This window comes from Herpailurus yagouaroundi, unplaced genomic scaffold (genome assembly GCF_014898765.1).
Source record: "Herpailurus yagouaroundi ecotype Mexico unplaced genomic scaffold, PumYag 190, whole genome shotgun sequence".
NCBI classification, from domain to species: domain Eukaryota; kingdom Metazoa; phylum Chordata; class Mammalia; order Carnivora; family Felidae; genus Herpailurus; species Herpailurus yagouaroundi.
The window spans coordinates 7,382,201-7,400,988 of NW_024412421.1; the positions used below are offsets into that span (position 1 = coordinate 7,382,201).

Here is an 18,788-nt window from a genome sequence, read left to right on the forward strand (position 1 = left end):
GGTAATTAAGGTTAAAATTCTTCAGGGGGGGCAAGGGCACCTGGGTGGCCCAGTCGGTTAAGGGTCCGACTTCGGCTCAGGTCATGAGCTCACGGTTTGTGGGTTCAAGCCTCGTGTCAGGCGCTGTGCTGACAGTGCAGAGCCGGCTTGGGATTCTCTCTCTCTCCCTCTCTCTCTGCGGCTCCTTGACTTGTGCTTCCCCTCTCTCTCTCTCTCTCTCAAAATAAATAAATAAATAAATCATAAAAAAAAAATTAAAAACAAAAACAAAACTCCTCAGGGTGGCAAGCAGGGCCTGGATGACTTGGTTTTCTCCAGCCTTGCCGGGAGATCCTCCTCCCCTTATTAACCAGGAGTGGTGCCATTCATTTACAAATGAATGGCAGCCCTTCACATTAAGGGCATTTTTACCTGCCTCCTCTACTTCCTGGAAGGCCCTTCTTGCTTTTACTTAGTGGTGAATTCTCTAGCCTTCGGAGACTCCAAACCTACTGCGTGGCAGTCTTCCCCGAGTCTTCAGGTGTAAGTAGGCATCTCTCCTCAACGTATCCTCCGCATCTTTCGCGTTTCCTAGCTTCCCACTCTTCCCGGGAAGGGATACTCTATTTACTTGCTCCATCTTCTGAGTTCGCTGAGGGTGGGACCCGAGCTTTATTTCCTATTTGGCTTCTCACTGACCAGCACTTTGCTTAGCATGCAGGAAGAGCTTGAGCAGGTTTATGGGATGAATCAGTGAATATTGGGGACTGATAATATATATTGGTGAAGTTTTAGTAAGACCAAAAGGAATGAAAATCCCAAGCTACGTGACCTCCGTGTGATTCAGGAAAATTCTATTAAGCACATTTTTATTGAGTACTACTTGAAATAAAAGGTACATACTGCTCTTTGACTGCTGGAAAACCCTGTTCAGGCGGATCGAACCCTTCTGCTTAGAGCAGTGGTTCTCAAAGTGTGGTCTGGGAATGCTGAGGGTCCCTGAAACGGATTTTGGAGGTCTGTGAGGTCAAAACTATTTTTAAAACAATCCTGACATGTCATTTGCCTTTTTCATTCTTATTCTCTCACAAGTGTACGATGGAGTTTCCCAAACTCTACATGATGTGTGATATCATAACAGATTGAATGCAGAAGCAGGTTTAAAAACCCAGCTGTTTTCTATTAAGGTATACACCAAAAAGTTTGTAAAAATGTCAAACAATTAAAAAAAAAAAAGGAAAACAATTTAAAACAGTGTAACTTTTCTTACTATTTTTTTTTGGTATGGAAAATACAGCTTTTTAAAAATAAATACTGTAATTTATGTTAACATGTAACGGATTTACTACTGTTATTTTAGCATGACATAAAATAAATATTTTCCAAATTTCTCACTTTTAATTCTTACTAGAAGTATAGTAAGTATGACCCATAGAAGCAAGAGGCCCTTGGGATCCTCAGTGATTTTTCAGAGTGTAGAATTACTGCTGGCCTAGATCCATACATTAAACATTGTATGGCAGGGGACATGAGAGAGAGACAAAGTACTTGGCATCGAAGAACGTATCCTGCCATCACAGGGAACATGCAAAACTCCAACAATAAAGAACACTTCCATAATACAGTCCCCAAACATACTTTCCGAGTACATAAGAGGAAGGATGGTAAGTACCGAGGCAGTATTTTTCAAAGTGTGGTCTTGCACCTGCGTCTGAGTCGCTTGGATTTCTAAATATAGCAGCATCATGGGCCCCTGGATCTCCAGGGATAGGGCCCAGGAAGCTACATTTGAAACAAGTTTCCCACATGATTTTCATACTTGCCTAAGTCTGGAAACCACTGTAAGGGCATTTCAAGTAGAGGCATGAATGGTTAGGAGTGATGAGAGCCAGTTTCCTGGCACAGGCATGCATTGCATTTGGTTAGATTTCGAAGCAGGGTAAAAAGGGCGTACGTTGGCTATAAAGGAGGTTTAGGCGGAACAAAGATCCCGTGGTAGGACCGAGAAAGGTGAATCTGACAAAGAGCAAGCAGACTTGTCTGGCTGCGAGGCATAGCTTGCTGAGAAGAGAAACTCGAAATGAGGTGGTAAAGTTAGTTCTGCCGTGCTCCATAAACTACTTTGAAATCTTGCCTGCAACACTGGATCCAAAAAGCAGTAGAAAGTTACTAAAAATTCTTGAGTGGAAAAGAATCAGATAAAAACAACCTTTCTGGTAAATTCTCCTTACAGCTATGAATTGGAAAAAAAAAAAAAATAGAGCAAAGAGAAATCGTGAGTGTAGATTTGGACGACATTTTCAACTGTTGTAAACTCTACTCGTCTAGTTACTGTAGACGAAGAATTGTGCGCATCGTACCTTCTAGTTTCTGAATGCGTGCAGCTCTGATATCAAGAAGATGAACATATTGTTCCACTTTGAGTTCATAATCTTGCTGCAAATTTTCCATCTTCTGGGTCACTGCTTCAACTTCCATCTAAAAAAGAGGAGATAACAAGTCTCAAGACTTAGGATTAGTTCCATTTTCATTTTTTAAAGCGACTATGACAAGCATTTTCCTAGATCTTGGAGATACCAGGAGCTGTAAACCATGGTTTTCTGAAACAGCTCACAGTTTAGAAAATTATGCTTGGCAATGTTCATAAATCAGAAGTAAAATTAACAAAACCCGAGATCCCTTCCCATGGAGGTGATTTTCCCGTTTGTTACAGGCTACAATCACACGTGGTTGTGGCAGGACTTCAGGATAACTATAACCCATTTGCAGAATGTGCTAATACAAGCACAGGTGAATTCATTGCTGGTGTTTGGTCTCTAAAACTAGGGACTTAAAAAAAACAGTTTGTTTTTCAACTACTGACTCTAAGTACCTAGTTACGAGGCCACATTCCAGGCATGTGGTAATAAATGATAAGAGATTATAACAGATGATAATACATAACACTGCTTAGAAAAGTAAATCATCAGTTGATTATTAAGGAAAATCTATTTCCCCGAGTTAGTGTTGCACCTTACCTGATAATCTTTATTAATTTTATGTTGCATAATTAGCATGTTTCGTGTCTTTTCAAGCTCTTGCACCGTTTCTGCATGAGTTGCTTGTAGCTCTCTCATGGAGCGTTCTAGATCTTTGTTAATTTTATTGTCTACTTTCTCTAAAAAGGAAAGGTCTCCATTTTTTTGTGACTTTTGAGCCTAAAATAAAAACATGTTTTCTTACTGAAATAAGAGTTTCTAAAATATAATCATGTGAATTAATATAGATATGGCAAGGAAAAATCATTAATTGAAAACAGATACATTTCCATTTTCCATCAGGAATAAAACAATCCTGATACAGAAAATATATTTAGATAGACATTTGGAACAATTACAGAGAATTCAAAAAACAGTTTATTACTTCATGACATAAAGAAGAATCATGTACATTTATTTCTATTTCTTCAATTGATTAAATGCTACACAGTGTTGATCTAATGGGAAAGAAATGTATTTTCCCGTGTCTTCTTATAAATGACAGAATATCCTAGAACTGAAAAAATATCTTCTGGTAACATTTATAATTCAATATTTTACTTAAGATAATAGGGTGGACCAAGGTCTCTTAGGACAAAATTGTTGATTAGTTTTATAGTGAGGTGTGTAAAAGTGAAATATTTGTACAGTTGGAGAAAGTGCTTTAAATAAGAGTTTTTGAGGTCTATTTTAATGTAATTTTGATGTCATTATGAAATATGTATATGCTGTAAGTAAATGTCACCTGACCACTTTCCTGAATAATTTATTCTCCAAGTATAAGGGTTACAGACAAGGGTCATCATTATGCTGGAACAGTTATATGTAGACATGAAATTCATGGTGAAGTTCAGAAAGTTACCTTTATAAGCAGGAGAGCTTCACTCAATTCATCAGCATTAATATCACTGTCCTGCAAAAGACAGAGCGAGTAAAAGCTCACAATGAGATATTAATGGAAAGTACAAGAGACATTCCAACTATGCAGATTATCCTCACGGAACATAAGCTGCCTGATAGCATGAATTAATAAACTAAGTAAAAGAGACATTCCGACTATTCAGAATCTGCTTCTGAAATGCAAGCTGCGTAATGACCATGAATTAATAAACCAAGTAATATATTTGTCTTCTTTTGCTTTGTAGTACAGTGTTTCCTCTGTGTATAAAATATTTAGATACAGATTTGGAGTTAATCTCCTAAATAAGAAAATAGTTCACCTGGTTGTAAAACTTCATGCGGTTTTTAAGTTCATCAAGTTGTTGCTTTTGTTCCAGATACTGTAACTGTAGTTCTCTATTTTCTTGGATGAGTTTCTCATTTTGGTCTTAAAAATAAAGTCAATGCCATTAGAAAGGTAAGAGAGCATGAGGTAAGAACACATTTAAAATTAATTTAATTCCTGATACACACCAAGCTGGATCTAGCATTGCTCTGGTCAGAGAGGAAATTATGCTAGCACCTAGACAAAGGCAGCAGGAGAATGAGGAACAAATGAACACGATCATGTGTCTACCATATGATCCAGTTTCTTATCAAAAACTGAAGACTGAAGTTCATAGTATTAATATAAGGAAATTGTGGCCTCTGGGACTTCAAAGGAACATTCTATCTAAAATACCTAAGAAAATATGTTTCTAAATCTATGATTTTTACTTACTTATTAAGGGTCCTGAAAGGCATGCAAAAAAAAAAAAAAAAGTTTTTTTTTTTTTTTTTGTCTTTTAGTGTTTTAATTGACTTCCTTGAGTTTTCTTTTTCCAATTTAGCATTAAGTCTTTTTATTAAAACAACATAATTTCTTTGGTAATAACGAAGTCTGTAATTCTAATCAACCACACTTTGAACAAATCTGCTAAGATAGGAGGAATGGATTCTTAGCCAGGGCATGGTAGCATCAGTAATAATTCATGTGTGTTCTTTATTCATTGAGTTCATGCTGTTAATTAGTAAGACACGGACTCAGAGCTCTCGTTAAGGAATAGAGATAGGTTACATTCACCTAGGTTCTCATTTGCCTTGACCCACAATCAGGAGCACAGAGCAGAGCTACAGAAAATAGTAATAAATCCATGAAGAGACGAATTTTTTACTCCCTGCATTAAACATATGCTTAACTTAAAAAAAAAAAAAGCAAGCTAACAAATCTATTCTTTGGTCTCATGTTCTTAAGCGTACTCTTCAACAGAGTTCATTGTCGGGGTCAGGTGTCCTCCTTTTTGGCTCCCCGTTCACTAACTCTAAACCATGTCATCCAAAGTGTCTCCACTAATTTCATCCTAGTTTCAAAGATTTGTGTTTACCAAAAGTCTTCAAGTTGTACATTTTTGTTTCCTTTTCTTAAAAAAAGCAAGTCAACACATTTGCCAAGAATTCTTTGCATAATACATTTGCACGCTGAATGCATGTTATACAAAAATACATTTCTGACTTTTATAATGCTTTTGTGTTCCCAAGATTTAACTTGGGATATATATACTACATGTAAGTAAAAATAGTAAATTACATAATTAAGAAGAAATGGACTAAATTTGGATATCTTTAATGTCACATATTTCCTGGAAAACTAAAGTGTAAAAAAAAAAAAAAGTGACTCTAGAGTATGCAGAGACATTTTAATATCAAATATATAAACGTTTTTATCTTATCGATGAAAAGTTAAAAGGTTATCCTTTTGCTAATATTTAGTGACCTAAATAAGAGTTCACAAGTGTGAACAGTACTTGGAAATTTTGAAGGTAAAGGTCAACTATTTGTCTTTCAACTCAAAATTAGGATTAATAGTAAATATGAATTGTTAGAGGAGATAAACAACTTGTTCAGTTACAGAGTACGGTAAGAATGCAGAACACTTTATTTTCTGTTGATTAGGTTAAAAAATCTAGATAGAAATGGTTAGGTAACAGAAAAAAGGTAAAAATAGTAAGAAAAATATAAAACTAAAGGTAGTTTCCTTCTTGGCCTGCAAACGGGTTAGGGGTTCTGATGACGAGGTAACGTGTAAAGGACAGGACTATTGCCCCTTCCCCCAGATAGAGCGTTTTCTGATTACTATTTTCATGCTCTTGTTTCTCTCTTCTTTCAATATTCAGAGCAGGGTTCTGAGAATGAAATGCTAGTAGGTATACATGAACTTATTCAAATGTTTCTTCCTTTGCTGATTTCTGTGTCAACAATGTCCCCGTTTCATGGAGATTTTTTTAAAACTAGGGTGTTAGTAGTGGGAAAACAGCTTATTAGTGGGGGAAGACATTACTGAATATGAGTAACTTTCTCTCTACTAGATTTTATGTAGAATTATCCACGGTATTTTTCCTTTCTCAAACTGTTTATTGGGGATACAACTCCTGGGTCTTTAAGAAGCCAGGAGATGCTGTAGTTCAAACAAGAGATAGCCTTGATGGATTGTAATAAGAAAATCAAAGCATCCTGTACAAGATGAAAAATAACCTCCTTACCTTATGATTTGACAAAAAGCAGGTTAAGCTAAACAGCATTTTATTCAAATGGGATAACATTTCACTCTTTTAAAATTATGTTCTTCAAGCACACCATTAATAAGCAGAGTGCGGAGAACAATCCAACTAAACAATTTTCAGAGCTCCTTTGTGCTAATATCTTCAGCTGTGATCAATATAACCATATGCATTATGCTGAATTATGCATTTCAGCTAAAGATAGAAAGGAACTTTCAAAAGCAGGGCCCTTAAACACATGCAGTTAATTTAAGCATTAACCAAATGCAAACTGCATTTACATATTCTTCCCCCACATATTCACACAATCTGAAACTAATTTGTACCTTGAATAAAGAGGTGAGTATTCTCTAAAAATAATTTGCCAGTTAGATGAATGAGTCTAAGAAGCCAGGGAAACATCTTCTGGCAAAGAACACTCGACAAATGAAAAGGTAAATGTGTGAAGAGACTTCAAAGTGGAATGAAACAATTTCAAAATCTGTAAGACAAAAAGGAACTTTCTACATATTGAAAGATTTCCTTATAAAGAGATTTTCAATTTTTTTTGTTTGTTTAGTACTTCCCAGAAAAAAAATGGTTCAAGGCTGTAATATTTTTCTTATAATCCATTGTAACATATTCACCAAACGATCCCAAACTTCAGTCATTAGACTTATAAACTTCGGGTATTCAAGCAAAATAACTAAAATAACAGTTGGCTTAAAAATAAAGATTCAGTACTAGCAATTCTTCTTAAGAAAACAACTGAATAAATGTGTAAAGATTTGTGTAGAGAGATGTTTATGATACTTAACAAAACTGAAACTCTTTAAAAATTCATCAGTAGAAGATTGTTAAGCAATTTTTTGTACATCCTCACATGGAAAACCAGGACAGACATTATAAGTGATGATGATGTGGGTTTATACTTATACTCAAGGAACGGTTTCATAACATAGTAAAGATAAAAAGCACATTATAAAAACTGTACCTGTGCACATACAAACAACTCTGGAAGGACAAACATAAACATATTAATAGTGATTATCTTGTGGGGTGTGGGAGTGAGTGACTTCTAGAAATTTTTTTGTTCACTGGATTTTTTAATGGTATACGTGAATTATTTTTAATCTTTCAAAAAATCCAAGAAGACACAAAAGCTAGTGAAAAAAATAAGAATGGATTCGGTGGATTAAAATAACTTTGCAACTGTAATTTTAATAATTTAAAAGAATCTTTGGAAATAACTAAACAACAACAGATAGGTCTTAAAAAAAGACCACCAAGATTCTATTCCCTTAAGAGTTTCTTTCCAGAGACCAATGCAGATGTTTAGAGGTAAGAGTTTTGAAATTCTTGATATTTAGGGAAATACAGAAAGCACAGAAATAAGACAGGTTGTTTTCATTTCTCTTCTTTTCAGAGCAGTTTCTATCTGTTTTTGGAAAAAAGCAGGAAATATAGAGTGCTTCTCCTTCCTTCAGTCAACAAGAATTTACTGAGCAACTATTAAACAAAAGTACTCTGTTAAGTACCACATTAAAATCAGGAACGATACATCTTTGACATCAAAACTTTTAAATACCTGCCCGGTCACCAATCATGTCACCATTTCATTCTCCTCACAATATTCTTGAGAAAAATTCACAAATAATTTTTCATGAAATTTAACCACTTGGCAAATAAATACTGCACATATGTTTCATTGAAATTAAGACTACATCTATTGTAAGAAATGTTCTGATTACAGTCTTCCTAGAGTGTTGGAAAAAGTCAGACCATAATTTTAAAATGTTATCATTTATAAGATGCATCCCAATTTCAGAGATGTCAAAATGGGAAAAAAACTCTCTCTTATAGTTAATAAAATATGGCATTGTGAGCTAAATCAATAAATAGAGTACTGACTACATTTGTAATTTGTTTGTTTTTGGTTTTTTTTTTTTTTAACGGAGCCTGCATTAAACTTTGAAACGCTTGCATGCAACAGAATTACAAATGTTCAAAAGAAGCAACCTTATTATCACATCACTTGGTTTGCGTAGTGGATGAACAACAGATACAACATTTGAAGCAAATAATTCAATTCCCCTGTTGTGCACTTGTGTGTATAATCTAGTAAATCAGACATCTACTTTAATTATGATTATTTTATTTCCCTGAGATGAGAGGGGTGAGATCTGTGACATGAAACTTATTAATGATTATTATTTTAGCAGGGACATCTTGGCAAGTCTTCCTGGTATTTAAGTTCACTGTCACAGAGTAGATTTAGATACCTCATTATCACAGAGATCGTCCCTGTTTGACCTATCAAAACCAGTAAGCAACTATTTCTCTACTCTGTCATCTTACACTGCTTTGTTTTTGTTCCCACTGCCCTTGCCACCACCTGACATGTGGCATGCTTGTTTAATTGCTGTCAGTTTCTCTCTGTAGAATTTATGTTGCGTGAGGGCAAGGCCTTGGCTTTGCTCATTGCTGTATCCCCAGAACTTAGAACAGTGCCTGGCTCAAGAAATGCTTGTTGACTGCTGAACACAAGAAGGCTCAACAAAAAAAATTAAAAGACCACCTAAATGACAGTATCTCTCACAAAAAAAAAAAAAAAAAAAAAAAAAATTCCTTGGGCTTCTACGCGAGGCTGAGTAAATGGAAATTTCAAGTGACCGCGAAACGCATGGAAGTGGATGGCTGTTGAGACAAGTCGGTAGTGGTTTTGTATGTACCTCTTTCGGTTTTGACTCTGTCAAGGATTTCAGTTTTGTCTGCTAGGTCAGACTTTAAGGCAGTCTCGAGTTGAGCGATCTGCACTTTGAGCTGCTGTTCCTTTAGCTTCCATTGCTCTTCGTGGGCAGCACTGAAGGCACTGCAAAACACACATGACATGCAGAGGAGAGCCTGGAGATCGGCCTCGACCGAGAACGCGAAAGAGAAAAGCTTTTAGTGGCACAGAGACCACTGTCATCATGTCTTAGGAATTAAGTAAACATATGCTGGTCTGCTGCTGTTGAAACCAAGGCGCCTCTCTCAGGCTGCGGTTAGGAAACATGAAAGGCTTTGTGGGATGAGCAAAGGAACTGGCCTTAATTTAGAGCTCTCCAGTCAGAAAAGTTGGCAGCGTGCAGCTTTTGTGGGACTAGTAAAGGAATTCAGATACTGTACATACTCCAGAGGAATCCGCAGTTCCAAACCTCAGCCATCAGCCTCGGATAAAACTATTCTCTCCCACATACAAACCCTCTTAAAACCGAGAAAAAGGGGCTCGCCACCTGATCTCTACTTCTAGAATCTGAAACTTCTACAGAGTCCGTGCTAATACCATATTCACAAAATTTCAGCCATGAAATGATAACACGCCGAAATACAAGACGGCAACTCTGCTATTATGAAGTAGTGATAATGGAGTTTTTGTCCTAAAAAACTAAACCGCATTAACAGGCTAAGAACAAAGTTTTACTTGTAATGTGATTGGGATGAAAACCTGGTAAGAACACCCTGGTAAGAATGATGAAGATTTTAAACCAGTGTTAAAATCCACTCATGATTAAATCCCAACATTCGTTTATGCCAGTGTTTTCCAAATGCTGATAAACTAAACACTGGTGCTGGACCAGCTATACTAAGCACTTGGGGAGATTTAAAAATGAAGATCTTGGGGCCCAGGAATCCAGAGTTTTATAAAGCTTCTGCAGGTGATAGCCAGGTTTTGGAAAAACTGATCTTGATCTGTATTTCAGCAGAAAACTATTATCTGTGAAGCTTGATATGACTGAATAATTATCAGCAGCTTTGACCCTTCTCCTTATTTTAAACCCAGTAAATGAAACAAAAATTTATAAAATCTGGTTTTGTACTGATGATGAAGCAAATGGAAGAAAAACTTATTATTGAAAATTGCCCTTAATGCTGCTCCCAGCTAGTCTTGAGGTTTTATTCCAAAAGAGGTACTTTTCTGGGAGGCATAGCTTTCAAAGGAACAGAATTATGTATCTATTTTACATTTTGAATGCTTTTATTGCATTTAAAATAATATGAACTTAAAAATAAATGAAATTCTAGAAGTTTCTCTAAATATGACATCTGTTTCTTCTATCAATGTTCTCATTTCACATATGGAACCTTAAAAAGTGCATGAACCTATATACCAATATTTTAAGTTAATTTGATCAAAGGTACAATTACCTAGACTTAAATGAAATCCAAACAAAATATGCACTTTAAATATTAAAGAATATTCCTTTACATTTTCATTTTTTAAAATAAAGACCAAATATAATTTCTGTGTCTAGTCAAATTATATAAACCAAACACACACATATGTATGTATGTGGGTATATGGGTGTGTGTGTATGTGTGTGTGTGTGGGGGGGGGGGGGTGCGCGCGCGCGTGGGTCTTGTATTATTAAAAACATGTACTACCCGGAAAAAAAAATTAGCATGATGAAATAGTCACAATTATACATTATATCAGACGCCAAAAATTAGAAACAGTAGTGTTCCAATAGCATTAGTACCAGCAAAAAGATCACCAACAGTTAATCTGGCAGAAACATCAGAAGCTGTATGTGTTTAAATTAAGAACAATTTAGCAGCCTGGTTTTTCCAAACCCACAAAATACTAGTGTAAATCAGCATAAGTCAATCTGAATTTAGTCCACTGCTATCTTCCCTCTAAATTTAGGATTACATTCCACTGGAGTTTCATGAGGAATTCCTTTTGAATTTACTGTATTCCTCTGTGCTTGGAGCCATCTGTGTAACTATAAATGGTGAACCACATCTGGCTCCATTTTCTTTGTAAAGGCTGTGTACATGATTAAATCTGCATATGAGAACAGTCTTTGAGAACCTTTTATTCATGAAAATGTTTTTGTATATTGCCTACAGTGACAACTGGGGGTGGGGTGGGGGGGAAATCATAGTTGGTCTGTGTGCACATTTCGTTTGTTACATTATGTTGCTGAAGGGAGAAAATGTCCATCCACAGCTGAATGTCCATTGGTGCCTGTGCTCACTGGCACGTCCACTGGCGGTCATGGGTCAGCTTACACACTCTTGATCAACAACATGATCAGACTGAAATAAGAGCTAAAGAATTCATCTCCACCCTAAGGCTTTTTTCTTGCAGAAGAAATTCTATGTATTCCCATGTTTAAGGGCACCCTAATGTGAAAGAGAGGGAAGAATAAGCTCTAAATCATCCATGAAGAAATCCACAGATACTTTAGTTAGGACCTAATGGAAATTAAACACATATTTACATAGGGATAATTCACTTACTGAAAGAAAATAATGCCCCGAATGTACTCAGTTTGACTTCTGAGAAGCACAAAGTGCTCATATTTGATCATATGGGCTTTCATGATTCCTAGAAGACTGCAGGGGACAGGTGCTCACTTGACAGAAAGGGAGCCCAGAAAATCTACGGGTGGTCAGCAGGGCTCCATTGAATTTTGGATATTAGATGGCTACTACTTACATTGTAAAAACCTGATTTACCCAATTCTCAAAAATGGTTGATACCATCTTCAAAAACTAGACCAAGTCTTTTTTTCTTAAAATAGGTATTAGTGTCTCTCAGGGAGTTAATGCCTTAAAACCACCTCTAACAGATTCTCTGGATCCTGTCCCAAATTGACTAAATCTGAATTGGATGGTGATGGCTCGAGGCTGGGGGAGGGAAGTTCCAAAGGGGTGGTAAAAGCTACATTTTGCTGTTTTCCAGGTTATTCATACATATATCCTACAGCTGAAGGACTATTGTATTCATGAGTGCTATCACCCTAAAACTATACTAACTTCAAAGATGGGCACAGCTTTGCAATATCGTAGCATAGTTTCTCTCTGACCACGTAGATTTAATTGCAAAAAAGCTTATTCTGAATTTTCAAATGGAGTATTTCTTAAATAAGGTTATACTTACTTCTTGGCATTGTATCAAAAATGTTTACTCATATTAAAACGAGCTCATTCCAAATACTAACATGAGGGTTTTATCTTACCAGATGATTCTCTAATATGTCATATGTCAAGTAAGAAACACATTCAAAATTTCATTTGGGAAAGGAAGACGAGAATGTAATCTGCAAATCATATTTTTCTCCTGAAAACTAGCCAGTTTTGAATAACAAACAAATGCTTTCCTTTTAAAAACACGCTATCACTATGACTAACCAAACAGGGAGTAAATTTTATTTAGTTTTTGATGAGCACTAGTTGTTGGCAATGATGGTAACAGTGCCATGGAATACAAGAGCTTTAAAGAATTTTAAAGATGACAATGATTTTTGTAGAAGTTTCTCCAACTGTTTCTGAAAACATATTATATTTTAAAAATTTGTATTAGAGAATTTTACAGTTCTGTTTGCTATCATGTGTGCTTGCTGGGTTTTGTGCTTAAGTGACATTAACTTTTTTTTTGGACACAAAATGTTTTGACACTCATTACACACATTTACTTCCATATACCTCACACAAAATTCAAGTGTAAGCAGCATAATGAAGTCTGTTTTTAATGTGACAGGAAAAAATGTAGCTCAAGCATAAAACATTAAAAAAAAAAAACCCTTCAAAGTCAGATTTACACTCTCAGATCATCTTCTAATATGGAAAGATAAAGTTTCACGGTGAGAAAGTAAATATGAGAAAAACATGTTCCTCTCAAAATTTCAGTGATGCATTATTCCCAGCTAAGTTTAATGTTTTTTATTCCCAGAAGGTATGTTCAGTAAATCCCCAAATAGGGAAGTAGAAAAAGTATAAGTAAGGGCCAAATGGCACTTATTTTCTTGTATTAAGACCATGTTAAATTATTTGAAATTACAAGATGTTGAAGATAAATATAAATCAATAAAAATTCCTGAATGTATGGTAGTTCTATTATTCCATGAATGTTTCCCTTCCACAGAACCAGTTTTCCAATGCAATTAAAATCAGAGAGATAGTGAAGCACAGGGGGAAAACAAATCAAGTTTTAGAGTCAAAAGAATTGGGTTTGGGTCCTTTACTTGGAGTCTCAGCAATGCTGTGTGACTCCGTACAAGTCTCTTAATGTTTCTTGAGTCTCCATTCCCTCATCTCTAAAATATGGGGATAACATTATTTTCTCTGCCCTACAATGCAGTGGTTGTGTGATCTATATACTGAAATTTGGAAATTTCAAACACGTAACTACCAAATCCTTAGATATATATCAATATAAACCTTGTATTGTTCTATAGAAGTGAGAATATAGGGGCACCTGGGTGGCTCAGTCGGTTAAGTGTTGGACTCTTGATTTCAACTCAAGTCATGGTCTCGTGGTTCTTGGGTTTGAGCCCCACATCTGGCTCTGCACCGATAGCACGGAGCCTGCTTGGGATTCTCTTTCTCCCTCTCTCTCTGTCTCTCTCCCTCCCCTCTTCCTCTCTCTCAAAATAAGTAAACAAACTTAAAAACAAAAAGGAGGTATAATAAATGCTTTAGGTAAAATTAATCAGGGTTCATGAGAGAGGGGCCAGAACAAAGCCAGAGGGCCAAATGATTTGGAAGGGGTCCAAGGCAGAACCACATAAAGATTTTTAACCAGTCTACCCTTGCTAGAGAGCCCCAGATATTATTTTAACTGATGTCTGAATCTGTTATTGATAACTGTTTTTTATTTTTTAATGTTTGTTTGTTTATTTATTTATTTTAACGTTTATTTATTTTTGAGACAGAGAGAGACAGAGCATGAACGGGGGAGGGTCAGAGAGAGGGAGACACAGAATCTGAAACAGGTTCCAGGCTCTGAGCTGTCAGCACAGAGCCCGACGTGGGGCTCGAACTCATGGACCGCGAGATCATGACCTGAGCCAAAGTCAGCCGCTTAACCGACTGAGCCACCCAGGCGCCCCAATGTTTGTTTATTTTTGAGAGCGAGACAGAGTGTGAGTGGGGGAGGTGCAGAGAGAGAGGGAGACAGAATCTGAAGCAGGCTCCAGGCTCTGAGCTGTCAGAACAGAGCCCGACATGGGGCTCGAACTCATGACCTGCGAGATCATGACCTGAGCCGAAGTCAGATGCTTAACTAACTGAGCCACCCGGGTGCCCCTGCTATCGATAACTCTTAACATCATGAGCCACTTCGTGTAAGGACCATCAACACTAGTAGGGAAACAACATAGATGATCCGTGCCACTGGAATGATGCCTAACATTAATCTGTGTATCTTTTCAAAGTAAAAACAAATAACAGCCTATCTCTATACTCTTTAGGTATTTGTTTACCTTATAAAATGTAAATTGAGTTTACAAAACATAAAAAAAAAAAAAACAAACCACAGTGTTAAAAGTGTGTCGGTACATCAGATGGCTATTTTGTGACGTTTCAGAATATTATCAATAGAAGCAACCTTTGAATATCTGCTCTAACATACATCTTCCAGTATGTATACTAAATTTACTTTCATGTAAGCCTGTATTTACCCTTTATCAGTTATCACATACTGAAAAGACTTAAAAATACACATATATACATAGACACGCACACAGATAGATATCTGTACCACTTAACTAAACTTAGCTGTGTTACAGAATTTTGTTCCTAAAATTATCAGAAGGGATTCATTTTTAAAATACCATAATTATGAAGTAGATTAAAAGACAAAATTGAAGTAGCTCTTAAAAATTTATCTTGAGGGGCGCCTGGCTGGCTTAGTCTGTAGAGCATGTAACTCTTGATCTCAGGGTTGTGAGTTTGATCCCCACGTTGAGTGTTGAGGTTATTTAAATAAATAAACTTAACATGGGCATTTACAATACCCACATTTCCAGGTTGCTCTGAGAAACTTTTAATATGAAGAATATTTAGCAAAGTGCCTGCTCACTTACGGTTCATGCTCAGTAAGTGACATAAACTGATAACGGTTTTCTAGTCGTAGATTACTGCTCAGGTTAAAGAGCTTATTACAAACACTCCCCAAAAGCTTATTTTTCTATTTTTCTTTTATGATACATATATATTTTTCGCAATCACCCATTGCTAATTCTTTAATCAATATTAGATATTCTGACATCTACTGCTTTGATATAAAACATCTTAAAGAAGAGAACAAGAGAACACATGTATCATGATTTACCTGTTACAAAGTTTATCACAGTTCTCCTTTAAAAGTTCCCGTTCCTTTTCTAAGTCATTAATTCTATCCTGCAACTAAAATGAAAAGAAAATGACACATTAGGTGATTATCATATCAAAACTACATGGGGATAAAATAACACGAGAGGAGGCTAACATGTTTTAGTCTTGATTTTTAAATTGCAGCTGCTAACTACTCAACTAATATTGTCTGCATTTAATTTAGCACTGATTTTTTCTAAGTTGTTAAGTAAACACGAAATTAATATTTGTTTTAATTTAGTAGAAATGTATGCACCGCTTTATGCTGACATGTGCCAAAACTCAATAAAGAATGTGTTAAAAGTTTGCTATGAAGTCTGGGAAACATATTTTTTTACTTCCCTCCCCAATGAATTCCATCATTGTATTAATTTTGTGTTAATTTCTAATTGGCCCATTAAAAACAAAAGGATTAACCTTTCTTTTGGTTCGTGGTTCAAATAAATTGCGTTAAGCACAATTTACTCTGAAGACCTAATTTCTTATGTTACCTGGAATTTACAAAGAGCTGGCAGCACATCTTTTAAATAAATGAATAAATAGATAAAATTGTATACCTTGCTTTATCCTGATGAATGACATTTTTAGAAATAAACTGAGGGTTATCATTAATACCTTTATGACTAAAATGTAGCTCTCTGAATTTCTTTCTAGCATTTATGTTTAAAGTTTTATTCACCAGTATATTGTGTAGTTACAATCCTTTCCCATGGATCAGAGTACTCTTAAAATTCATTTCCATTTTGATAATTCCCTTTTGTTGCAAGTAGGAGACACAGTAAAGATTCTCGCAAGATCAGAACAGAATGTAAGCATCTTATTTCATTGCTTTATTTCATTCTTTTTAAGAACAAATTTAAGAGACTACAGAAAGAGATTGTGCTCGCTGGGAGATGTGAGTCGTGATAATAATAGAAAGATGAGTTTTCAAACAACTTCCTAGGAAAAAAATTAAATAATTTCACAAAATTGCTGATGTTGCGGAACAGAATATCCTTCCTTCTCCCCAGAAACAGATGTGTATTCCTTTGTCTTGGTGTCTCAAATGGCTAATAAGATGTTAAGGCTGAGAAAGTTAGGTTCCACAGGTAAGTTTCAAAATGTGTTTTCTTTTTCCTCAAGAATCAACCCTTTAGGTGAACAGTGGATATCAGCATGTTGGCACATATTTTTAAGCACTGATGGGCCTTGCACATAACAAACGGACTATATTTTGCTGTGCTCAAAGCACCGTGTATGTAGTTTGGGATTTTTAAATAAATATACCGCTTAGAATGTCTCTATTTTACTTTTTCAAAACAGTTACAGAGAAGTTTTAACACAACTAATGGCTAATAACCTCTTGGGAGCTTACCTCTTCTATTTTTCTTTCAGAAAATGTCACGGAATGTAACTGCTTCTCAAGGCTGCAGCATTTTAAACGCTGCTCTTTGAGTTGCATATTTAGCTCATCTCCATTTGCCATCAAGGCGTCATGGCTGATCCGGAGACTTCTCTGCTTCTACAAAACAAAATCTTTTCGAAATTATTTTTGGATTCCATGTTAAATAAGTGATTGCAATTTCATAAGTGAATTTACTCCTGAAGTTCACATTATACAGTTTATTCTTCACCTCACAAACAATGTATATGTGCTACTTGTCCGTGGAGACACTCTTGACCCAAGTGTGTAATTAGGAAAAGAATATAGGTTTCTTAGCACAGAGTCACATAATGCAAACTTTTTCTTTTATTTTACTTCCTTCTAGTTTTTGACTGGTTGATTAGTGACCAGTGAGTAAATTGGTTTCGGCAAATTTTTTTTCTTTCTGTTGTGGTTACAGTGGTTGGACATGCTGTCTAAAAATGCTGCCGCATGGGTCAAAAATAAATGCTGACCACAGATAATGAAACTTGAAAGGATTTGTCACCACAGCATATAAACAGCCTAACAGAAGGTTAGCTTCTAATTTTAATACAATTAGGTTAAAATTTTCAATTCAGTAAAATAGTTACTGAAGTTTTTTCAATTAAAGAATTTTTATTCTTATTTTAAGTAATCTCTATGCCCAAAGTGGGGCTTGAACTCACCAACCTGAGATCAAGAGTCACATGCTCCACCGACCATGACATGAGATCATGACCTGAGCTGAAGTTGGACGCTTAACCGACTGAGCCACCCAGGTGTCCCTACTTTTTTTTTTTATAAATAGAAAAGGTGATGATATTAAAGTCTTTTCATAGAGACCATAGCCATAACATGTAATGGTTCATGTGCTGATTAAAATCACTTAAGTTCTGGGGCACCTGGGTGGCTCAGTCAATTGAGCATATGACTTTTGATTTTGGATCAGATCATGATCTCACAGTTGTGAGATCGAGCCCCTCATTGGGCTCTGTGCTGGAGGTGGCCATGCTTAAGATTTCTTTCTCTGCCTCTCCCTTGCCCATGTGCATGCACAGCATCTCTCAAGAAAAAAAAAAAAAAGGATAAAATCTGAAGTTCTTCAATCATTTAAAATAAACATAGCTATTGAGTAACTGAAGTTCAATTTTTGTTAATCTTGGTATTATAACACATTATCTTTAACCAGCTTTTCCTGGGCTTCCTACCTCATTCATTGAAGCCGTTGGTCTGAACCTGTCAAAACTTTCTTTACCCAACATCAGTCCTCAAAAGAGGAGCCTGTGCTATATATAACAGACACTTAACAATTGTTGGTACTGGAAGAAGTACCTGGCATCACTGTTAAATGGAAGTCAGGTGGTCAAAGTGACAGACGGTAATATCATTGTTTTTTTTGTTTTTCTTTCCTAATTCCCCATGTTAGAAATGGCCCTCAGCTCCATGTTTTCTGAATTTCCCTCTTGTATCTATAGGTAGACAGGGCTATTGTCTCCACTCTGCAATTAGCCTTCTTTCTTTCATAAACCCTCATATTCATACGGCAGACAGTTATTACTTTGCATTTAAGGAGGTTCCTGCAGGATGGAAAGCACAAACCAGAGTACAAGTTTAAAAATATTTATCTAATTCAATAGTAAATTTAGGCTTCCGATGACCCTATGCTTTCCATCAATTTACTGCTTTCCTGGTCTCAGTACTTCAGAGAAAGTACTGTTTAATATGAATTGTGTTCATCTGGAATGTTTGGGAGTTCATTAATTCCAGAACCTATGTTAATTATGCAGTGCCAATCAATAGGAACCTTCT

At 36.0% G+C, this 18,788-nt stretch overlaps 1 protein-coding gene across 4 annotated transcripts in view; it reads right to left on the reverse strand.

The window, feature by feature from the left end:
- RPGRIP1L (RPGRIP1 like) overlaps positions 1-18,788 on the reverse strand; it is a 93,165-nt gene that overhangs the window by 51,246 nt on the left and 23,131 nt on the right. For 3 of the 4 annotated variants that reach the window (XM_040498030.1, XM_040498027.1, XM_040498028.1), the window contains exons 8-15: positions 16,950-17,096; positions 15,555-15,628; positions 9,184-9,323; positions 4,657-4,668; positions 4,217-4,323; positions 3,859-3,909; positions 2,997-3,176; positions 2,340-2,457 (exon numbers count right to left, since the gene is read on the reverse strand). In XM_040498030.1, coding sequence (XP_040353964.1) covers positions 2,340-2,457; positions 2,997-3,176; positions 3,859-3,909; positions 4,217-4,323; positions 4,657-4,668; positions 9,184-9,323; positions 15,555-15,628; positions 16,950-17,096 — 829 coding nt within the window. The remainder of the gene's footprint in view (positions 1-2,339; positions 2,458-2,996; positions 3,177-3,858; positions 3,910-4,216; positions 4,324-4,656; positions 4,669-9,183; positions 9,324-15,554; positions 15,629-16,949; positions 17,097-18,788) is intronic. The other variant, XM_040498029.1, reaches the window with a different exon arrangement.